The sequence below is a fragment of the Ochotona princeps genome, chromosome 1, assembly GCF_030435755.1.
Source record: "Ochotona princeps isolate mOchPri1 chromosome 1, mOchPri1.hap1, whole genome shotgun sequence".
Classification (NCBI taxonomy): domain Eukaryota; kingdom Metazoa; phylum Chordata; class Mammalia; order Lagomorpha; family Ochotonidae; genus Ochotona; species Ochotona princeps.
In genome coordinates this window covers 46161855-46185927 of record NC_080832.1, presented here as the reverse complement: position 1 = coordinate 46185927, position 24073 = coordinate 46161855, and the positions used below count along the sequence as shown (strand labels likewise).

General features: G+C 38.8%; 1 protein-coding gene across 1 annotated transcript; it reads left to right on the top strand.

Annotated features, from left to right (window-relative positions):
• The first annotated feature begins 10644 nt into the window (after positions 1–10644).
• Positions 10645–23979, top strand: LOC101517886 (amine sulfotransferase-like). Its single transcript, XM_012925583.2, has 6 exons — positions 10645–10786; positions 15794–16002; positions 17289–17415; positions 18121–18215; positions 20113–20296; positions 23858–23979. Exons 1-6 carry the CDS (start codon positions 10645–10647, stop codon positions 23977–23979), a joined length of 879 nt encoding a protein of 292 aa, XP_012781037.2.
• The last annotated feature ends 94 nt before the right edge of the window (positions 23980–24073 follow it).

The window sequence follows — 24073 nt, the reverse complement described above, 5'->3', positions numbered from 1 at the left end:
TAAGTCAATTACCCCAGCCAAGTGCCGGCAGTGAAAATCTAGGCAAATGGAGACTCTAAGGTGGACTATGTCAGCCAGTGGATTCAGCAGAGATTTCATCAAGCTTGGAGTGGTGAGATTGCCAGCAATTTAGAACTGTTGAACTATCAAAACCATTTATATTCCTCTCTGTCTCTCCTCCTCTTTGTATATCTGACTTTGTAATAACAATAAATAAATCTTTAAAAAAAAAAACCACTTGAGCAGAGCCCTCGGAGCATGCCCTACGTCGGGGACCCTTGGATGGTTGGGAGGCTGGATGTGGCTTCTCCCCCTTTCTCTTCCCTCCCCCCAGGTACAGAAAGGAAAAAAGAGAATGTGATAACAATGGTCTCAACCACTTTCCTCTAGCCCTTGACTCTTTGTGCCCTAATCAGCTATGTAAAGATTATCAACAAGAGAAAAATAAAGAGTAAAAAATTAAAAAAATTTTATATTATATTTCCTTAGGATCTGGAATTTCTTGTCTCCGTCCCTATTTTCTCTCTTCATGTGCCCTCCATTGATTTCCTCTCTTGTATCACAATGGGTTGTCCTTCATGAACAGTTGTAAGTCCATCATGCTGTGTTGAGGTGTTGTCCAGCCTTGTTGTCATGGACAATGTCAGAGAGTCCAGCATCCTACTGTTAGGATATTTTCTTTTCTTTTTTTAATTGTATAAATTTTATTTTTGATAATTTTTACATATTTGATTAGGGTGCCAAGGGCCAAGGGCTAGAGGAAAGTGGGTGAAACCATTGTTTTGACATTCTCTTTTTTCCTTTCTGTATCTGGGGGAAGGGGAGAGATAAGGGGAGAAGCCACACACAGCCTCCCAACTATCCCAGGGTTCCTGATGTGGGGCATGCTCCAAGGTTCCTGTTCAAGTGGTTTTGATAGTTCAGCAGTTCTGTATTGCAGCTGATCTTGCCACGCCAATAGTGATGAAGTCTCTCAAGACTCCACTGGCTGATATAGTTCACTTTAGAGTCTCTGTTTTTGCAGGTATTCACTGCCAACATTTGGCTGGGGTAGTTGATCAATTTGTTCTGTTCTCCATCCTTTGTTCTGGTACCAGATGTCCTCTGCAGGCTCCAATGTACTGCCAACTGTTTTACTGGGAGTCCGTCTTTGGACTGGTTACATAGAGGCATACTGTGCTTTGTCTCCACATCTGAACGTATCAGTCTCTGATACACTTCCATTATACAGCCCCTTAAATACAGAGCCAGTGAACACAGTCCATAATAGAGAAAAAAGGAGTGAAATTGCATCAAGATGAATTTAAAGAACATTCTACTAAAAGATCAATATCTTGTTAGAGTCATGAAAAAGAAAATCAAAAACTATCTTGTAGAAATAGATGTGGTGCTGAAGAAATTACAATTAAAACTAGAATATCACTACCTATGAAATATAACAGAAACAGTGTTGAAAGGAACATTTAAAATTTCAGGTGTTTACAAGCAATGAAACCGTCTCTTATGGATGATCGACTAATAAATTGCAAGAACTTATTGAAAAAGATACAAATAACTAGTAATAATGAAAAGGTAAAATTTGCAGCCAAAATAATTAGATTTGATATCTCAAAACTCATGCTTCTCATTTCTTCCCTGAGTGTTTCTTAAGAAAAAATGACATTCTTTAAAATAGTATGATTACTGAAAGGATATATACAGAAAAGGATATTTGATATAATACTATCATGTAATTCAAAAATTTATTCAATTTTATACTAAATATATTTACTATATATTATACACAAATTAACTATATATTGAATATATTTTTAAGTATATACAATACATACTATTGTCACAATATTATGCTTTATAGTCTTATTTTTCTGTGGTGTAATAGAATTTGGTGTCATGCACTGCATTTTGTTATAATGTCTTTTTTCAAAAAAGATTGATTGATTGATTGATTGGAAAGGCAGTATTGCAGAGAGAAGGAGATGGAGAGAAAGATCTGCAACCCAATGACTACAATGGCCAGAGCCGAGCTACCTGATGCTAGAAGCCTGGAGTTTCTTCCAGGTCTCACATGAGTGCAGGGTCTCAAGGCTTTGGTCCATCCTCTACTGCTTTTCCAGGCCATAATTCTGGGAAATGGAAAAGCCAAGAAGTGAACTGGTGCCCATACAAGAGACCCTGATGCTACAAAGTAAAGATTTAGCCATTGAGCCACCACACCAAACCCTGCAATGACTTTTTCTATCTATCTATCTATCTATCTATCTATCTATCTATCTATCTATCATCTGTCATCTATCTATCTTATATTTATTTATTTTATTTTTAGTAATAAATTCATTTTAATTTTGATGATGTTTACAGAACTGACAAGTAGGGATGCCCATGTGGACCACCAATTAGGGGAGAGAGGTCAAGGAATGGGGGAAGTGGATGACATAACTGCCTCCAATCGCTCATTTTCCTGCCTGTATCTGGGGAAAATGGAGAGAGTGGGAGAGGGCCACCCCAGAAGACCAACACTTCAACACCTGGGAACGGGGGACAGCCATCTGATGTCTTCCCAAGGTCCCTTATGTGGAACATGTTCTGAGGGCAATGCTTCAGTGGTTTTGATAGTTCTGAAATGCTGTTCCTGTTGTGGCTGCAAGGTTGAGGAAATCCTTGCAAGGTCCATTAGCTGACCTAGTCCACAAAGGCAGGAGAGTCCAGTGGCCCAGAAACTTGCTGTCAAAGCTGGACTGGGAGAGCTGTCCAATTTGTTCTGCCCTTGCTGGTAGTAGACATTCTCTATAGGCCTCAATGAATTGGTTGTAATGTCCCCACATGCATCTCATCATGCTGTGTGCACTGCAACACCTTCTGTAGGAATCGAATATGCCCATTTCTGACACATTCACTTGACGGTCAAACCACAGACCTTATGATTGTCCTTATGTTTGGAGTTATGAGTCCAGCACTCCAGCTGGGGGTGGTGCCCAAAGAAACCTTACCAGAGGTGAACACAGACTTGACTGCAGTGTGTGCCAGCCAGTGTGGGTTCTGGAGCATTCTGTTACTACACATGCTGGTGGTTGCAGTTGCCTGGTCAGTTCTGTCGCTAGCCCCATTTCATATGCAAACCAATGGATGCTGTGGTGTATCCTAACCCTGCACACCACACACTTGGCCCTTACACACACGAGTGGGAACTTCAGACTAGTTGGAGCAAGTCCAGATAACCTGTATCAGATCCACATCCAGCTCCTGTTCCTGCGCATGCCGCTTTGTGCAGCAGACTGGTCTGGTCCTACCCTCATCCCATTTGGTTCTCATACACATAAATGGGTGTTGGAGCTTAGTTCACTATCGTGCTTGCATTTATGTTGGTGGGTGTCGCTGCCTGTCTAGCCAGGCCTGCGCCCAGTCCTCATGTTCACTGGTTTGGAGCTCTAGCTTATCAGAAGGTGCCTACAATTTCCCTACGGAGCCCAGAATCTTGCACTCTCCATGTGGTTCTACAGCCTAGCCTGACAGGACTTGTCCCTAGTCATAGCACCTGGTAGTCAATGTTGTGGCAAATGCCTACTAGCCTGCACTTACTCTGGTTCGTGGATGCTCCAGGAGATACTGTCACTTATATCAGGCTGGCTTACCCAACAAAGCAGCTCACATGCAAGCTAATGCATTTTGTAGTCCTGCCTAGCCTGGTCTGCAGTCTGTCCCAGCTCTCATGTTCACCAGTGGGAGCAGTGACTTTGCAGGATAGTCTTTGCAGCACCCTTACTGAGCTTGGCCCCATTACAGGTCTTACATGTGCTGTGGCCCATACTGGCATGGTTTGCCTCACCCTGTTATTCACCAGCAAGTGATGTAGCATAGCACAGCCCACCCCAGCCATTTCCCAAACCTGGTCCTAATGTGAACTGGTTGATGTGTAGCCCTACCTGGTCTTTTCTACACCCCATCCTGGTTGTCAGATCTGCCAGTGGGTGCTATGAATTGGTTCAGCCTGTACTGCCCTGAGACATGAGCCACATGTATGCCAGCAGGTATTCTAACCTTTCTTGCCCTGGCTGTTTCCAACCTTGGTTCTTACACCCACCTGCAGGGACTGTGGCCTGACTAAGGAGCTGCCCCAACTCCTCTATCAGGTTGCCTCCCAGTCACAGATCTTGCAATCACCAGTGTGGTCTTGGCTCAGCCTGTCTTGGCCCACCTCTTGTCCTGGCATGAATAGCTACCTTGCCCAACTAGCCCATACCATTTTGTACTTATTTTTGGGTGCTACAGGCCAGCCTTGCCTTTGTTATCTCAAGATTCAGCTCTTATAAGGTTCAGTGGGTGCTGAGTGGGTGCCTATCCTATTGTATATCCACTCTGCCTCCTAGGAGTGTTACTGAGTTCTGGAACCTAGCCCAATCTGGTACACCCTTGATCCAGTCTACACCCATGTGGATATATTCTACAGCCATGTCCAGCCCTGTTTGCTGCCCGCATTCTGGTTCTTGTGCTCTCCAATGGGATATGCAACTTAGCCAGGGAATCCTCTTAATTTCCCAACCAGTCCTGCTCCAAACCACAGATTTTGCATATGCTCTTCGGTTTTTTGACCTAGTCTGGCATGCATAATTCATCACCTGGCCAAGCCTGGCCTTCCTCCAGTCCCAACTCTCACTTTTGTGTACTGCAGTCTAGCCTGCCCATTCTGCCCCTATCCCTGTTTTTCATGTGAACATGTAGGTATGACAGCCTAATTTAGCATGGCATGGCCCTCACCCCATGCTGGCTTTTATGCATTTCAGTGTGCTACAGTTTGCCCTGGCCCTGCCAAGTTCAGCCCCTTTTCATGCCCTAAACCAACCCATCCAGCTGGGTAACCCTACCTGGCCTGATCAGTTCTGAGACCTGACCCACATGCTTACCAGCAGGAGTGATAGCTCGCCAGGGGAGTTCCTCAAGTTCCCCCTCCAGGCCCACTTCCAGATCCAGATCTCACATGTGGCAGCAGGAGTTAGCCCTTACCTAGAACTGTATGCCCCCCTCTGTCTCAGCCTTTGGTGTGCTGTTGGATGTTGCAGTCTGGCCTGCTCCAAACACAATTTTTGGGCATGCCTACGGGTGCTGCAGCCTGGAGCAGCCTGGCTTGCTCTCAGTCGCTATATCCATGAGTGCTGGTGGTTCCATAGTTATGTCTAGCTCAGCCCTCAAGCAAGCCAGTTGGTTTGGCAGTCCCACTGCAGTAAGCTGACATATGCCCCATATAATCTGCTTCCAGACCTTGTTTTCTTGCTGGTTAATGTCATGATCTAGCCTAATGTGGACCCTGACCTGTATCTGACATTTCACTGATGGATATTATGGTCAAGCCCTGCCATATATACCGCCTATCCATGGCTTCTGTGTTCCTCAGTTGGCAGTGGGTGATAACAACATCCCCAGCTCTCATCTCCCACGTGTGTGGGTATACTGTTTTAATCTCAAAATATCCTCTGGTTTTCCTCCTGTTAACCACATGATCTCATTCCTTCACTTACCTGCAAGTGCAGTAACCTTGTTGGTGTAATCCCCCAGAAGTCAGTCCTCACCTGCCACATTCTTCCTCAGCAGTCCTCCCTCCCACACATCTGCAGACTTGCTTCCCTTAACAATCCACAGGCCCCTATGCCCGTGAGAGGAAAGGTCTATAAGCTTGGTCCTCCAGCTGTGTGTTGTCTTGTCTTGGTGCTGTGCATGTATACTTGGGTCCCATGCATGTTTGCTCGTGTGTCCATAGACCCTGTAACCAGTGTTCTGGTCTTTCCCCTTGATGTCTTAAAAATAGGCAACTATGCTGGCACACTGGTATGGTTAACCAAAATTTGGCTTTAACCAGGCCCAGGATGCCCACCAGCTGTTAGCTGCATTTTCCCCAGCAGTGTAACACTTCCCTCGCTACAATGTAACCTAGGCGGTTGCTTACAGATGGGGCCCTTTCCTTTCCCTGCTTACTTATCCTTGGTGTGTTTGATAAACACAATCTAGAATTTTATTCATTTTATTTGATGTTTATGCATGATTAATACATTTGGATACTTTTGACAGGAACATATTGAGGTTATTGAAGCTTTTATTAGTGTGTTTTTATTGTGAATTTACATGTTTGACTTTTATTACTAACAAATAGATAATTTTGAAGAATAGCCTTTGAAAACATGTAAATACCTTGGTCCTCATTAAAACTTTTTTGATCAGTTTTAACTTCAATTTTTAAAAGATTTATTTATTTTTATTTAAAGGCAGATTTATAGAGTGGAGGAGAGAAAGAAAGATTTTTGGTCCGCTGGTTCACTTCCCAAATAGCCAAAATGGTCTGTGTTGAGTCAATCAGAAGCCAGGAGCCAGGAGCCTCTTCCATGTCTTCCATGTGGTTGCAGGATCTCAAGTTTTTGGGCCATCCTCCACTGATTTACCAGGCCACAAACAGGAAGCTGGAAGGGAAGTGGAGCAGCTAGGACACAAACCAGAGTCCATACAGTATCCCAGGCATGCAAGGTGAGGACTTTAGCCACTAGGCTACCACACCAGGCCCAACATCAGTTGCAATTTTACCCATGATTTCTTCTGTCTCTATATCCTGTTATTATATAACGAGGTATTTCCTTTCTGAAGAATTTGCTTCTTTTACTTTTTCCTCCTTGTATGACTTGATTTTTTTAAGTGGAAGTATTCCATAATGGTCCTATTTCATTTTTGAACTTTTATTTATTTATTTGTAAGGCAGTTACACACAGAGGGTGATACACCCTCTCTATTTCTCTCTCTCTCCCTCTCTCTCTCTCTATATGTATGTATATATGTGTATATATATATATATGTGTGTGTATATATATATATAAATAATCTCTCTCTTTCTTTTAGTCACTAGGTCACTCTCCAAATGGCTGCAATGCTGGGGCTTGGCCAAAGCCAGGAGCCAGAAACTTCATATGGGTGCAACAAACCAACCACTTGGATCATCTTTCAGTGCTTTCCCATGAACATTAGTAGGAAGTGGAACAGTCAGGACTTAAAGCAGGGCTTGCTGGCATTGCAAGTAATGGTTTACATCACTGTGCCATACATTGATCCCTCCATCACTTGTTTTGTGTAGTCTGTGAACTTAAAATAAATTTATGATTTGAAATATTTGAGTTCTGCAATCATGCCTAGATTGGCTCATCATTGTTCCCAGTTCCTGCACAAACCAGCAGATATTTTAGTCCCAAAAGAATGAGTGCTTAGATCTCCTGCAGAATCTATCCCCAAATCTGGTTCTTGTGCATGCTGCTAATGTCATGGCATGGCCCAGCGTAACATAGACTGAACCTTTGCTCTGACATGCACTGGAGGGTATGTGGCCTGGTCCTGCCAGCCAGGCACCCCAGATCAGGCTTTTGTATGCACTGGTGGGTGGTATTTGATGCCAGTTAACCCAATGCAGGTCTCCCACATGGGTGGGTGCATTGGTATGACCCAGACGAGTCTTCCAAGTTCCCCTCCAAAACCAACTGGTTTCAGCCCCCTCATTTACCTTGAAGTGCAGTGGTGTGGTCTGTGGAAGAGCCCCAGCATCCATTCCTCATCTGTAATGTACTTCCTCAGAGGTGTCCCCTCTCACCTATCCACAACCCCCCTACCCTGGTCAATCCACAGCCCCAAGAGCTGTGAATGTGCTCATCATTGGGCCTAGTCTTCCGGGCATGGGTGAGTGTTCGCCTGGAGTCCTATCCTTCATATAGTTGGTATTTTTAAAAGAAAAAGGGAGGAGGGGGAGAGGGAAGCAGAGAAAGACAATTAGAGAAAGAGTAAGTGTGCGAGAACAGAAAAAATAATTCCAAATAGCTGAAAAACTGCTAAGCATTCACCTTAAAGCATAGATTTCATAAAGTGTGTGTTATAAAATCACAACTTTTACTTGACCTACATATGCTAATAAGCAGTCTATTCTGATTAGTTTCCATCCTTCACAGTTATGCTGACCACATTTCGATAGGTTATTTTCCAAGTATTGTTTTAATTTACAAAGCTTGTGAGAAATGAGACAGGCTCAATATTTGCAAGCTTAAATTATTCTTAGATTAAATCTTATTCCCATACAAGTAGGGATTTTCTTTCATTTTCTTTCTTTGCCCTTCCTTTCCCTTCCCCTCCCCTCCTCGCGCCTCCCCCTACTTCCCTCCCCCCACTCCCCTCCCCCACTCCCCTCCCCCCACTCCCCTCCCCCCACTCTTTTCCCTTCCCTTCCCTTCCCTCTCTTCTTCCTTTCTTTTATAGATTTATTTATTTTGAATTGGCAAAACAGACATACAGCGTGAAGAAGAGACAAAGAGAAAGATCTTCTGTCTGCTGATTCACTCCCCAAATCGTTGCAACAGCCAGAGTTGAGCCAGGCAACAATACTTCTATCCAAAGCTAGGAGCCAGGAGCATCTTCTGGATCTCCCTCACAGATGCAGAACCCCAAGGCTTTGGGCCATCACCAGCTGCCTTCCTAGACCACAAGCAGGGAGTTGGATTGGAAGAAGGGCCACTGAGATACGAACTGATGCTCATATGAGATCCCTGTGCATGCGAGGCAAGGACTCAGCCAGTGAGCTACCATGCCAGGCCCATCAGTAAGGATTTTCCCAAAGAAAAGATTGCAACCTATCTGAGAATCATTATCAAAGATTAGTTTCTGTGGGGAACAAAAGACTAAGGAATAAGCAGAGATGTTAGGGAAGGGTTGAGACAAATAGTATTTATTGTAAAATACGAAAAACAGGTTGACTTATTAGTAATGTCTGATTTTAAAAACTAACTGTATTGGAAGCACATTATTTAGAAAGGACAATTTTGGATTTAAGAAACTGATTTATAGACTCAGTGGATTGATAAAGTCTCTGGAACTTTTTATGACCACAGCCAGTTTTTCAACAGAAAAAGATAAACTGGAGGAGATTAAGAGAACAACAAACTAGAGGATGGTGCAACCAAAGATCTAAGAATGGATACTTGTCTCCTTATACATATCTAAAGGCTATAATATCATGTAAGTCATGCCTTGGGTTGCATTTGTTATAACTTTTGATAAATATTGGCTGTTTGACAATTGCTGAAGTTTAATTGAACAATTTCTGTTTGCATTCATACTTCTGTAGTTTTTCTGAAGTTTGGCACCTTTGATAATTCTAGTATAACCTGATACGATTTTCCTAATGTCAACACAGACTTACCCAACTTATGCAAACTGAGCCACTATCTTATATCGCAAAACACCATTCATTGGCCAAAACAAACTCTATTGGGGATACTTATTCCTCAGCCACACAAGGATTCCTATCACCTTAACACTTTCAGTTGTGGTTTTACTTCATCAGTTGATCTACAACGGTGAGTAGAAAACTGAGAAAGAGGGTCTCTTTCAAATATCTTCCTCCTGCTGCAAAATATGTGCATTTACCTTTTCCTCTCCATTTCCAAATTTTTTTCCTGCTTCTTTTGGGATATCAGTGAAAGAAGAGGGAGGAACAAATGTGTCTATTCATGCAACCACTTTCTTTTATATCCACTCAAGTGATACATTATTCGTTAAGAATGATGTGGAGGCTATCTGACATTCTTTGCTTTCTTCCTCTGCATGCAGAGATTTCAGAATCTATGTCGGTTTTCTCAAGAGACTGAGTAGCATTGTGGGCTATTAGGAGTGGTGTAATAATGATTCACTCTTCGTCTTTGCCTTTACTTTTAACCGCAGCTTTGCTTAAGGACTTTTCCATAGTACATGTTATGCAATGTGAAATCTTCATCACTGTAGTTAAATTGTCATGTTGGTGTCAAAATAACTCTATTTTGGGCAGATGTAATAGTATTGCTTGGTTGGTTGGAAGTCTTAAAATATTTATCCTCAGTTTATTTTTAATTATGTTGTTGATATTTTTGACTAAATAATATTTTTGACTAAATAATAACTTCTACTATAATTAGAATTGCCATATAGGCCACACAGTGTGCAATTGCTGAATTTCCTGATTTCCTAAGTTGCTACACATGCAGAGTATAGCATGTTTTAATTTAAAACAGTATATGAGATTCCAAAAGCACAGAAATTTCTTTTGTGTCAACTCGTTATTCATGTTGGGGAAAACAAACAAGTAAAATCAAATCAGAAATGCATTCATTAAATAGTTTCTTATTTATATAGTAATGAAAAATATAAGGAATACAAACATGATGTAACAGGAAATTGTAGATTTAAAAGTATGGACTCTGGACAAATTTTTGGTGTCAAACCTTCCGCATTCTATGTGTAACAGCTGGGAAAACTAGAATTAGGCGATTGGTCTCTCTGTGCCTTAATCCCTTCATCAGCATATTTGAAGTCACACCAATCTTTCCTCATGTAGCTTTGGGGAAAGTTACTTAAGTTCTTAAGTGATTTAGTGTCCTCTTTAAAACAGTGACAATGATAACCACAGCAAAATTGAATTACTGTGAAGCTTAAATAAATATATATATATATATATTCATGCTTAGTGTGTTACGTGGGGTGGTATAAGACATTTAAATGATGATTAGAATATGGTGAGCATTCACTATGTCAATAATGTTTATAAAATGCTAAAAATTGAAGAAATATTTATCTTATTTTACTTGTAGGTGAAACATTATGGACAATTCAAGTGCATATTTAGTGAATTTTAAAGGCTTTAATTTTGAATCCACACTCATTGACTTGGAGTTCTTAGAAAAGTTAGATGATTTTAAAATCAGAGATGATGATGTCTTCATAGTCACATATCCTAAATCTGGTAAGTTTTTTTAAAGATTTATTTAATTTTATTGGAAAGGCAGATACACAGAAAGAAGGAGAGACACAGAGAAAGATGTGTCTGCTGATTCATTCCCCAAGTGAGCAGGAGCGATTGAAGCCAGTAGTCAGGAGCATCTTCCCATACGGGAGTCAGATCCCAAGTAAGATGCCAAGGCCACAAGCATAGAGCGAGACAGGAGATGGAACAGCCAGGACATGAATCAGTGCCCATATGGGATTCTGGGCACATGAGGTGAATATTTGCCATTAGGCTATTCTTTGGGTTTCCAAATCTGGTAGGTTTAAGGAGTGACGTCTCTGATATCACTCGTCATTTATGTTTGGTGAAGCATGTACCAATCTGCCTTTTTCCAGACATCAACAGTAGCATAATGCACATGTAGATTACCATTTAGGGTCAGAAAAAGTTAAGTAAGCTCGAATCCCCATGGTATGAGGTTATTTTCACTACAATTATTGTGGACCCAGTGTGAAGGCTCAGTGGCTAAACCTTCACTTTGCAAGTGTTTAGAATCCCATAGTGGCATCGGGTTCATGCCCTGGCTGCTACTCTTCTCATCCAGCTCCCTGCTATGTCTTGGGAAAACAATAGAGGATTTCCCAAGCGTTAAGACCTTGAGCCTGAGTGGGGAACCTGGAGGAAATTCTTGGCTCCTGGCTTTGGATTGGTATAGTTCTTGGCTGTTGTGGCCATCTGGGGAGTGAACCAGCAGATAAAAGATCTTTTTCTCTGTCTCTCATTATCTCTCTAAATCTGATCTGCCTTTCCAATAAAAAAAAGTAAATTTTAAAAATAAATAAAAATAAAATGTATTTATTACATTAGCTGGTGGCAATATGAAGAAATCAAATATTAAGGCAAGAACACTTATCTTACAAATGCTGACTTGTTTTATTTGAGAAAGCGAAAGAAATATACAGTACAAACCCAGCTATATTTTGTTCCTATTGTGATTTACAATTACTCTAACTGCTTTGTATTTCTTTATGAAATAACTTTCAAAATGAAATAGTTGCATGTTAATCTTACATTTTGTAAAAATTCGTTTCTAAGTTTTCCTTTTTAGAACATAGGATAATTGCTGCCATTGAAAGAATGATGTAATGAATTGTAAATATTTCTCAGACTCTCTGGAGTCTAAAACAATCATATAATAATAATAATAATAATAATAATAATAATAATAATTAAAAAAACTATTCCTGATGTTCATGGAAATGCCCTGGATCTTCTTCTTTATACTCTGCTCGGAGATTCTTGACTTTGATATCTTTTTCTGGATAGCAACTTTTTTGTCTTCTCTCTAAATTTCTCCATCTTCTGAAAATTTGGTTTGTTTTATTATTCAAAAACAACTGAAATGTTTTTTTATTTTCCTTCCATTAGTTTTGTGGTTTTAGGTCAAGCATCTCAGTTACAAAAAAAAAAAAAAAAAAAAAAAAAAGCATTCTCCTGCTTCTTAATTCTTCCTATATTTCTGGAAAATTATAACCAGTGCCCAGCTCAACCTGAGGTGTCTTTAGTATCCAAAGGATTGACTAGAAATCGTATCAAGTCTATCTAGATAAGCCACTTAGGTGGTAGCATTTACAGGATTGTTTGGTAATTGCATTCTTTTAGAATATTCACAAACACAGAAACAATACTCCTAGTTTAACTATAAGGAAGCATAATCCAATAAGGTTAAAAATAGAATATAATACGGTCAACATGGAATGGCAGAATCTAATTACTTGAATCATATTACTGCCTACCAGGAGTTACATCAACAGGAAGAGGGAATCAGGATTCAGAACAACAGCAGAAATTCAGGTACTCTGAGATCAGATAAGGCTGTATTACCACTAGGCTACATAATTTCTCCCTAAAATGTTATTTTTGTATACCAGAGACAACCAGAAACTATATATTATCATTTGAATGAATGCAGAAAACTAATAGCAAAGTAGGGAGAAAATAGACCATCATTTACCCCCTTAACAGAATTTACTCCAAACCTTGATAAATATCATATTCGGTGGTGAAACATTTAACATATTGCATTTGAAGTCAGAATCAAGGTGTGAGCAATTAGCTTAGTGATTAAGGTACCCCAGGCCTTATGTCAGTGTATGTTGATTTGCTTCCTGGCTTTGTCTCCTGGCCTCAGCTTCCTGTTAACATACATCCTAAGAGGAAGCAGTAATGTCTGAAAAAGTTAGGTTCTTGCCATCTTGTGTGGGAGTGCTCAATGGTGTGCAGAGCTCCTGCTTTGGGCTTCAATGGGGCACTGCTGTTATTTGGGGTGCCGGTCACCAGATATTGTTGCATAGAGCTAGTTTTCTCTCATACACTCTCTTTCTTACTTCTCACCCTTTCAGAGAGGTAAATATCTATATCTTTTTTATCTGGTTATGTATTTTAAAATCAAGAGTAGGACAATGACACTTGGTACAACTATTTTTTTCCCAGTATTGTATGGGAAGACCTATACTGTATAGAGCAACATAGCAGCAAAAGAGGTAAAGAGAATTCATGTAAAGGTAAACGAATAATCAAATAATGCCATCAAAACATGACCTTATTCTTTGTTTCGAATAGGGAAATGCAATATGGGGCCAAATAGTAGTTATTTTGGAAAAGAGAACAGCAAAAATGACGATTGTGAAACTTATCTTGTTGGCATCCAATCCTGTCTGTTGCCTGCTGCTGTCTTGAGAGGCAATTCCAACAGTTCCCTTTGATCCTCCTGCCTGAAATTTCATCAGAACTTCTATGGCTGTAGAATAGAATCATCCCCAATCTAGGTTTCTCATACTTAGCTCTACTGTATTCATGGAGGATAAACAGATAGAGTGGATTCTCTCATAAATACACTGGTAGCTATTTGATGAATAATGATTATTTGATATAATGACAAGGAAAAATGTCCATGTTCCAAATTTAGCTTTAAAAAGAAAATTATTGAATAGTAAATACAATATGAGCTTATTTTGCTTTTATAAGGTTATTCATGTGATTAGCACAGTAGCATAACAGGCTAAACTTCCACCTGCTGGGCAGGCATCCCACATGGGCATGGGTTCATGTCCCGGTTCTCCACTTTTTGATCCAGTTTCCTTATGGGCCTGGAAAGCAGTGGGAAATGGCCCAAGGTACCATGTGGGAGAACTGAAAGTAGTCTCCCAGCTTTGGGCTGGGGAGTGAAGAAGCAGATAGAAGATCTCTCTTTCTCCTTCTCCTTCTGCATTCTGTATTCTGTAAAACAAATAAAATATTTTAAAAAGTCATTCATTTATGTTTCACATATAATCCATAATAAAAAGTTTGGAATGCTATACTCTAACCTGTGAATAACAATTACGTTTGAGGGTGGCGTAAATTGAAGCTGCAGATAAAGCATTTCCGTTTTTTCAGAGAAGTTATATGATTTTTTTGTTTTACTAAAAACATAATATATTTCATCTTAAGTTAATTTTAAATAAAGTAGCATATATGAATGGTTTTAAACACAAACAAGTTTGCCATGTGTTTTTGATTAACATGTAATTTATGTACAATTTCATGAAGTTCAGTGCCAAACTTCAATACTCATAGAAGTACCAATAAAGCCAACAAAGCCAGGCAAACAGTTGTTCATTCTATTCTCTTTTCCATGTTTGGAGCATAGTTTATTTTCTTAAAGTTTCTTTATCCAGATAACATACTGTTTGCAATTGAAAAGGAAATCACATAGACATTTTTATAAGAGAAAATAGAAAAGACCGAGAGAACATGTTTGTTAAACCCTAACTAGGGTTACCTTAGTGAACGTGTTGAAGGAAGTAAAGAGTTGCAGTATCCAGCAGTTTGAGGCAGTTGGAAGTTAGTACTTCTATCAGAGGTAATGATTAATTTGAAGACAAGTGTGCTTGGATAGCCAGAATCTAGAGGAGATCTCTTGAGAAATAGATCATAGCTCAGAGTCTGATGGTTGACCTGGAAAACTTGGGCACAGAAGGTGTTTTGGCAAGAGAGCTGCTTAAGTACTGAAGGAGATTGAACAGAGAGAGGCTTTCTTGTAGATGACATTGACTTTGGAATATGGCAGGCCCATAGTACATTCTGTGAATATAATCCACTGAAATTTTTCATTTGATGTGGGACAAAACATTTTCAATATCTCAGGTTTTTTTCGTTCCTGCTTCAAAAAGATATTTTCCTCATGTCAGGCCTGAGATAATACAGTCTTTCTTTAAATTGTATATTCTTTGTTAGTTAGAGACTGTACCTTTCATAATGGTTGATTCGCTAATAGATTTTATTTTCTTGAGAAGTAACCTATGACAGCTGCATTTCACTCATGGACTAATTCATTCTCTCTCAGTCATAATTGCAAAGATGTACAAAACACAAACCTAGTGGGCCATAGGGGATCTTGAAAAGATATTTTCTAAAACCCCCCCCACATCTTCTGAGAGAGAGAGAGAGAGAGAGAGAGAGAGAGAGAGAGAGAGAGAGAGAGAGAGCGCGAGAGCGAGCGAGCTTTCACTCATTAGCTGACTCCTTAAAGTAACTTTTAGCCATTGGGATTTGGGTAGAACCAGAGCTATACACCGAGTCCTGAATCCAGATCTTCCATATGGGTGGTGGAGTTTAGTTACATGAGCCATCAATGGTTCTTCCCGGTGCATGCAGTAACAGGAATCTAGGGTCAAGAACCTGAGCCTGGAATCAGATCTAGATGTCCATGGTGTGGCATCTAAGCCACTGGGCTACATGTCCATTCCTGAAAAGGGGTTTTTTGGAACCTGGTGAGATTGTTTTCATTTTTTTTGTAGTTGATACAAGCTAAAAAGCCAAAATTGGTGTTAGAATTTCCTGTTCTGTTTTTCTCCCCTTATTTTTGAAGTAGCATGATAAGATATCCAAAACAAGTTGGTTATACATGGTTTGACCATTACCTTTGACATTTATCAATCAAAATTATGTTATGTATGAAAACAAGATTATCTGTCTTTGCAGGAACCATCTGGACTCAGCAGATACTAAGCTTGATTTATTTTGAAGGGCATCGTAAAAGAACTGAAAATGTGGACACACTTGATAGAGTGCCCTTTTTGGAATACAACATCCGCCATATGGACTTTGAGAAAAGACCGGCCCCTCGTCTATTTGCTTCACATCTGCCATATTATTTAGTACCCAAAGGTCTCAAGAAGAAAAAAGCTAAAGTAAGGCACACATACACTGTATGTACTTTTTGTACAGGCAGCAAATTCTCTAAATGTTGTTACCTGAACCCGATCATATTGTTACAAATGTTAGGATTATTAAATAATTGCAACAGCATGTTACAAGTTAAAATGTATGAATACATAAAAGATGTGCATTTTTGGATCACCACACACTGTGATGTTACAGTATAGTATACAGCAAAGCTCTTGTGCATAGGCACATAAAAAGTCTTTCAATAGGATTTCCCTGTTTGGATTTGAATATTTAATAACCAGGTAGTTTGTTGTAAATATGTATATTATGAGGTGATAAACATTCCTAGAGACACTTTCAAAATATTTATTTTTATTGGAAAGGCAGATATACAGAGAGAAGGAGATACAGAGAGAAACACCTTCGGTCCTTTGATTCACTCCCCAAGCAGCTACAACCGCTGGGTCTGAAGTCAGGAGCCAGGAGCTTCTTCTGGGTTCCAAGGCTTTGGGACATCCTCTTCTGCTTTCCTAAGCCTCAAGCAAGGTACCAGAAGGGAAGCGGAGTAGCCAGGATACGTACCAGTGCCCATAGCGATCCAGGCGCGTGCAAGATGAGGACTTTAACCACTAGGCTACAGCACCGTACCTTCCATTTAAGTTCAGAGTGTTAGTAATTATAATATAAAGTTACCAAAAATCACAAATCATGAGAGAAATGCTTATAAACTGTTTGTTAATATTTAGAGCAAGCATAAAGCAATAGTATAGGTAAAATTTATGCTTATTAGAACATGGACAAAAGACACAGTTACTTCAAGAGTGTCAATTTTCTTTTTTAAAAAGCATTGTTCTAAAGAAACACTTTGGTGTTCCAAGAATAGAAACTTATTCTTAGATGCCAAGGTTTTAACCATTTAGAAATAATATTTATTTTACATAAACAGCTATTGGCTGCAACTTCTGAAGCAGTTCTTCTCCTATGTGTAGTTCTAGCTTGGCTATCAAATATCACACAATGCTTGTAGAAGATAACTGATAGATATTTTATATTATGCAACTCAATTAGTTATCCATTTCACTTTTAGAACTGTATCCTATATGTTTGGACATAAGAATAAATACTTTTGTAACTGTCTTTGTTAAAGCAAAAAAAAAAAAAATTAATGAAAACCTGAACCTCTGTTAGTGATAGAATGAATCATTTATTAATATAAGGAAATATTACATTGGTATTAAAAACCTGTAACAAAACAAACAAAAAAAAACCTGTAACAAGTGTTAAAATTATTTTATAATTTTCCCTACAGATTATTTATGTCTACAGAAATCCTAAGGATGTTTTAATTTCACTTTTCCATTTTTCAAATTTGGTGGTTAGATTAGAAGCTGTGGATACTTTAGAACAACTCATGGAAAAATTCCTAGAAGGAAATGGTAAGCATAAAATCATTCGCTATGTTTTTTGAAGGAATGCCCTCATTTAGTCAAATTCCTTATCTTAGGGAACATTTTATGCAGAGAGGGAAAAGGACAATGATAGACAATGGAGTTCACATACATGTTCAAGATTGTGTAGTAATTTAATTTGCCACTCGGTTGCTTTTGTATCCTGAATAGGATTATCTAGAGATTGTCAAATCCTCTAAAGAGGCTTGTGGTTTAGTAGGTATTTTGATCAGATAATAAGACATCTCCACCACAAACTTCTAACAAATTAGCAATTCAAACTATCTAAATTCATATTTGGAATTAGATAATTTCAACCTTGCTGAAGAGTGAGTTTATAAGCTGCCATGGGGCCATGTCATGGGGCCTTACATGATTTGTGCCTTTTTTCATTTAGAAGGATTGATTAGTTTAAGATTTTTGTGAGTGTTAGGATAAAATGTCAATCATTTAGTCAGTTATGATTAGGTGTGGCCCATGATGTGGAGTGAATGCTGTCATGCAATTCCTTCGAGAATAAAAAGAATAGATATTTTAGCGATATGAGAGTCACGTAATGTTTATTTAAAAACTGTGACATAGAGTTCAGTGATGGGAGATTTTGTGTCTTTCAACATTTAAAAAACAGAAATGAAAAAGCAGTTTACCAAAGATGACAATAATTTGACCTTGTCACATATTTTTTTCTTACAGTTCTAGCAAATCGTTGGTTTGATCACATCAGAGACTGGTATAAACACAAGGATGACTTCAATATTCTGTTCATAATGTATGAAGAGATGAAGAAGGTATTATGAAAGTGTTAAAAAACCCAATTTCTTAGAAACACTTAACTCTGGTCTGTTAGTTTCAGCAAAAAACATTTTCCCACATCTCATCAAATCTAACTACACTTCTGTTTTTTAGACTTCTTCTTTTTTTTTAATTGAAAAGACAGTTTCACTGAGAGAAGGAGAGAACAGAGAAAAAGATCTTCCTCCACAAATGGCCACAAAGGGCAGAACTGAGCCAATCCAAATCCAGGAGGCAGGAGCCCCCTCCAGGCTTTCCACATATGTGCAAGATCCCATGGCAGTTGGCCTTCTTCCATTGCTTTCTCAGACCATGAGCAGGGAGCTAGTTCAGAAGTGGAGCAGCCAGGACTCATGGTGCCCACTGGGATACCAGCGCTTGCAGTAGAGAACTAGTCAATTCAGCCATCTTGCCAGCCTTTCTAATCTTTTTAAGATTTCTCTTTGTATCTCTAATTTCCTTCTCGCCTCTTATTATCAATCTTTCCCAGGTCACTCTTGTCACTGTACATAGTTATGTTTAGTGATTTCTTCTTATATAGTTGCTTTTAGCCAATAAAGTCTAAGTTTAAGGCAACCATGTCTTAATCAATGGAAACATCTGACTAATCATTTTCAAAGGTGAATGTTTGCCCTTTAGCACAAGTTCTAAGTTTTTTTCTTTTTTTAAAAAAAATTTTGAATTTTATGGTACAAGTATGCAGGGTCTGGGATCCCCCCCGCCAAATTCTCTCTGCCTAACTGATTTTCCCCATATTCATAACAAGTTATAATTCCATCAGTCTGTTATTTAAGTGTGCCCCAATGTTGCTAGTACAGACAATGTCAAACAGCCCAGTATATCATTGTCTAGACATGTCCAACAGTTTCATTGGGAGTCCATTTTTGATTTGGAAGTAGGGATGAATGTTGCATTGTATCTTCACAGCTGGATATGGTAGTCTCTATTACTCCATCACTATACATTCCCTTAAATGTATATTCCCAACAGGTATGAAGTTAAAACAAAAACAAACAAAAAATACAGCACTATCAACTCAAAAAAACATGCCACTGAATAACCAGCACATTGGTGCAAAAGGAAAACACAAAAGCCTAATTTGCATGATGGCTTCCTTATATTAGAATATATGGTATTTGTCTTTTTGGGATTGACTTATTTCACTGAGCATAATGGGCTCTAGTTGGGAACATCTAGTTGCAAATGGTATAGTTTCATTCATTTTAATGGCTGAGTAATATTCCATGGAGTAGATGTATCACAGTTTCTTTAACCACTCCTCTTTGGATGGGCATCTGGTTTGTTTCCATGTCTTTGCTATTGTAGATTGTGCTGCTATAAATATAAGATTACAGATCCCTTTCTCGTATGCAGGTATTTTTCCTTTGGATACATTCCTAGAAGTGGGATCACTGGGTCATATGGTGCATTTAATTGCAATTCTCTAAGTACTCTCCATACTGATTTCCATAGTGCTTATTCTAGCCTGCACTCCCACCAGCAGTGAAGGAGGGTACCTTTCTCCTTACATTCACACCAGCAGCTGTTGTTAGTAGACTTCTGGGTATAGGCCATTCTCACTGGAGTTAGATGGTACCTCAATGTGGTTTTCATTTGTATCTCTCTGATGGCTAAGGAGCCTGAGCATCTTTTCATATGTCTGTTAGCCATTTGGATCTCTTCTTATGAAAAATGCCTGTTCATTTCCTTTGTCCTTTTTTTTTTTCACCTGTCCCCGGGCTGCTGAAGCTGTTTGTAAATCCTGTATATTAGAGCCAGATCACTTGTGTAGTGTGTTAGGAGTATGTCCTGCTTGATCATGTTGCATATTAAGTTGTAATTCTTACATTGTTCATACCTTTTGTAAATTTTTCACATCCCCAACTCTTTCAGGATCTCAGAAGTTCAGTGGTGAAAATCAGCAGTTTTCTTGAGAAAGAACTCAGTGAAGAGGATGTGGATGCTATTGTGAGACAGGCTACATTTGAAAACATGAAATCTAGTCCACAAGCAAATTATGATAGTATTCTACAAAATGAAATTGGCGTACGAAATGATGGAACTTTCTTGCGTAAAGGTGAAGTTCAGTCATTTATACTACCAAAGATGTTGGGAGTGCCCATAAATTCTTGGCAGGCAGGAAAGATCATCAATGCTTTCAGCATATGTCTTCACTTAATACTGACATTTGAGACCTATTCTTTGTTCAGTATTATAACTAAAAGTAGCTGGGAAGAATTTCTTAGGGAATTTAACAGTGTTTTCATACATGGCCACTTCACTGAACATTCTTAATAAATATTAAATTCTGGGACAAGTATTTGGCACAGTGGTTTAAATGCTGCATGGGGTATGTACTTATGTCTGATACCGCAGTTCCTGGCTTTGAATCCTGGCTTTGCTTCCAGTTCCAGCCTCCTACTGATACACAGTTTGGGAGGCAGCAAGAACTTACATCCCTACCACTCACACTGAAGACTCCTTGCTTAATCCTGTCCCAGCCCTAGTGTTCCCAGCATTTGAGAAATGAACCAAAACAGCAGATCTCTCTCTCTCTGTCTCTCTCTCTGTCTCTGTCTCTCTCTCTCTCTCTCTCTCTTTCTCTCTCTCCTTATATTTTTGTATGGCTTTCAAATATACAATGAAATATAAGAATCTAATACCGTGATCCTTCTTTCTAAACAGAATGTTCCTTCTTTTCAAATTTGTTAGCAACTGAAGATTGTGGAAATTTTGGACAGTGCCTCTAATTCTCATTATCGTAGGAAGTATATTCACATGTATTTTTAAAATCCATCATGCTAAGAGAAATGAACCAATCCCAAAAGGTTAAATACCACATGTTCGCCTTAATCTGAGATGAAAAGATGACAACTTGAAAGATAGTACCTGTATATTGTAATATTAGTGCAATCTCTAACAACCTGTATCCAATGCAATAAGATAACGCGATATAATCTATAAACCAACAATTAATGTCAGAATATTTAAGATCTACATCAAAAAACTGTAAAACCTATTATACCCTCAATACGCTATGTTAACCGGTAATGGGGAGGGAGTGCAGGGAAATCTTTCAAGACCATAAAAAGAGTGAGAGACAAAAAAAATACAATATTGCTTATCAAGGTCAAATCTGGTAATTCATAGACAACAGACTCAAAGCGGCACTAAACAACAATAAAACTACTATACCAATGCATGAGGGGGGAATCGGGTGCGATCCTGACAACCTCTTAACAGGAGGTCATGTGCGTGGAGCAGGGGGGCACTCCAGAGTGGAGCAGGTGGTAAGGAGAAAGCTTGGATTCCAACCACGAAGACTCCCAGATCTTCAACACAAACTACTAATACGAGCAACAAGGACTATACCCCAACTGCCAAGGAGGCCACAGGGAATTGGATGCCCTCGGAGGCCGAGTACTCTGAGGTCACCCACCCCCAACCGGAGCTTCTGCAGGGGATGGAAGAAGTCCAAACACTACCTCGCAGAAACCAACGTCATCGGAAAGACAACCAGAAGCTCTGAGCGGTCAGCAGACACAGAAGAACAATTAATGTCCTTCGGGACCAGGGAGGAGAGCTTTCTCTGGTCCGAGCCTGGCTCCACCTCTGGACCCCCGCCCTCCCTCGCAGTGACCATCGGGATCGCTTCGAAAACCCCTCACAGCAAACAAACAATCATACAAACAAACAAAACAAAACAAAACAAAACAAAACAAAAACCCTAAAATAAATAGACAAACAACAGAAAGTAGAGCTTGAGATCTGACAGGAAAGAGCTGGCATGGATTGGCTCATGCCTTGCTGGGTGGGACACAAAGATTAGTCACTCCTCACCATGGTGTTGAGGATTTTCCTGCACCCCCCCCCAAAAAAAATGTTCTGCACATTAAATGTCGACAAATATCTTGTTAGAGTTACAAGCCAGTCTAGATTATCCCAAGATCTGCCAAGATCAACAAAATTATACTTCAACACAACAAATGGCTAAATAGTAAAATGAAATAGATATGAGACAGCTGAATGGTACCCTATAGCCTTTTCAAGGTATATAGTAGCTGGTCCGGTCCTGTATATAAACTAAAATTGAGATGTCAATGAGCAAATCATAGGTTGTGGTTAGGACTTGTTTTTTGTTATTTTGTTCTTTTTTTTTTTTTTTTTAACATACTGGTTACTCAAAACTATGTCAATTCCATAATATTGCAAATTGCTGTTGATGTTATATTGGGACTCTTAATTGACTATGATGATATTATACCAGCTCTGACTTCGGACCAGAAATGGTCTCCCCAAGAAACCGTTCAACCCATCTGGACAATAAGTAGCTGGACTCCATGCTTAATATATGTTTGCAAGGAAAGAATCTTGATTGAATTTGAACTGTAATGCTGCATCAAGGTGGAGGAATCCACCAGGGGGGAGGGGAGGGGGAGGGGGATTCCCAAAGCCTATGAAACTGTCACATAATGATAAATATTAATTAAAAAAAAATTCTTGTCATGAAGGAGAATATTTGGGTTGTTGTTTCTTCTCATATGAGATTTCATCTTTATAGGAAGTACAGTGTTATCATTTGACTCAATATCCTCTATATTATATTATTAAAACAAAACCAGTGGGTTCCAATTATGTGCTGCCTGCTGTTCAAAATGAATATATGTACTTACTCATTGATACCTCATAAGTTCAAATTTTTAAAAGTCACATTAGCATAGTTCCAGAAAGTAATTTTAACTTCTCTGATTAATCTGTAGTTTATTTATATCACTATGATGATGGATGTTGATTTGTAAATACTTACTGTAAATGTTTTTGAAACTGACCTGTATATTGTTACTCTAAAATTATTGTTCTTTCTTTTGTGTAAATCATTATCAGCTGTCCTTATATTTCAAGTAAATCAGATACAATTAGATTTCCATATCCATAGTAGTTTGCTATCTTCTCCTAATGCCCACAGTCACTTAGATAGAATATCTGGTAGCTGAATGCCTGATCTTCATTTTAAATATAGCATAAGTATAATCTTAAACTTCTGCACAATAAAGCTTAGCAACAGCAACTTTGGCATACAATGTGACACTGTTAAAAGTTTTGAAACAGTATTAATATAAAGAGAATAGATTTCACATGTTTTGTAGGTATAGTTCTAAGATAACTATTTTCCTGTATTGTTGTGTCTGTCTCTTTGCTTTTCCAAGACACAATAATAAATTAAAAAAAATACCCAATGTACATAATTCTTAGATTTTTTTCCCCATAAAGAATGGTTATGATTCAATAAAGGCAGTTGGTAAAAATCTAACAGATATGGTAGTGAACAACTATGAAGCAACATCAAATGGAATACAGAATTGCAAGTTAAGTTTATTTTGTGTAAAAAAATTTTGAACTGCACCTACAGTCTTTTGACAGTATGCATTTTCCACAAACTTTTTGAAGAGCCTTCATGTTGACTATTGCTACTTTCCTAAGGTACTTTTGTTTCTCATATTGCCTAAGGAAATGTGTGATGTTATGCCCATGTTGAATTAGAGAGGGTTAGAGAAGAGATTGTAATGAGATTGAGCTATTTATGCCTAGTCAATACTGCTTTTTCACTTAAATGTTATTCATGTGTTTATCCACTCAGGTACTGTTGGGGATTGGAAACATCACTTTACTGTGGATCAGAATGAAAGATTCGACAGGGTATTCAGAGAAGAGATGAAAGATTTTCCCTTGAAATTCATCTGGGATCTAAATGAAAAGTAAAATTCTAATCAGCAAAAAATTACCATATAAACATCTATTAGTCCATAGTTGTATTTTAATATAAAATATTAACTTGTGGGTATTATTCAATTGC

Bases quoted from the DNA above. Each gene is read 5' to 3' on its own strand.
- LOC101517886 (XM_012925583.2), top strand. From the start codon at position 10,645: ATGGACAATTCAAGTGCATATTTAGTGAATTTTAAAGGCTTTAATTTT. The intron at 10,787-15,793 runs GTAAGTTTTTTT...CTGTCTTTGCAG, and splicing joins AGTCACATATCCTAAATCTG to GAACCATCTGGACTCAGCAG. The intron at 17,416-18,120 runs GTAAGCATAAAA...TTTTTCTTACAG, and splicing joins AAAATTCCTAGAAGGAAATG to TTCTAGCAAATCGTTGGTTT.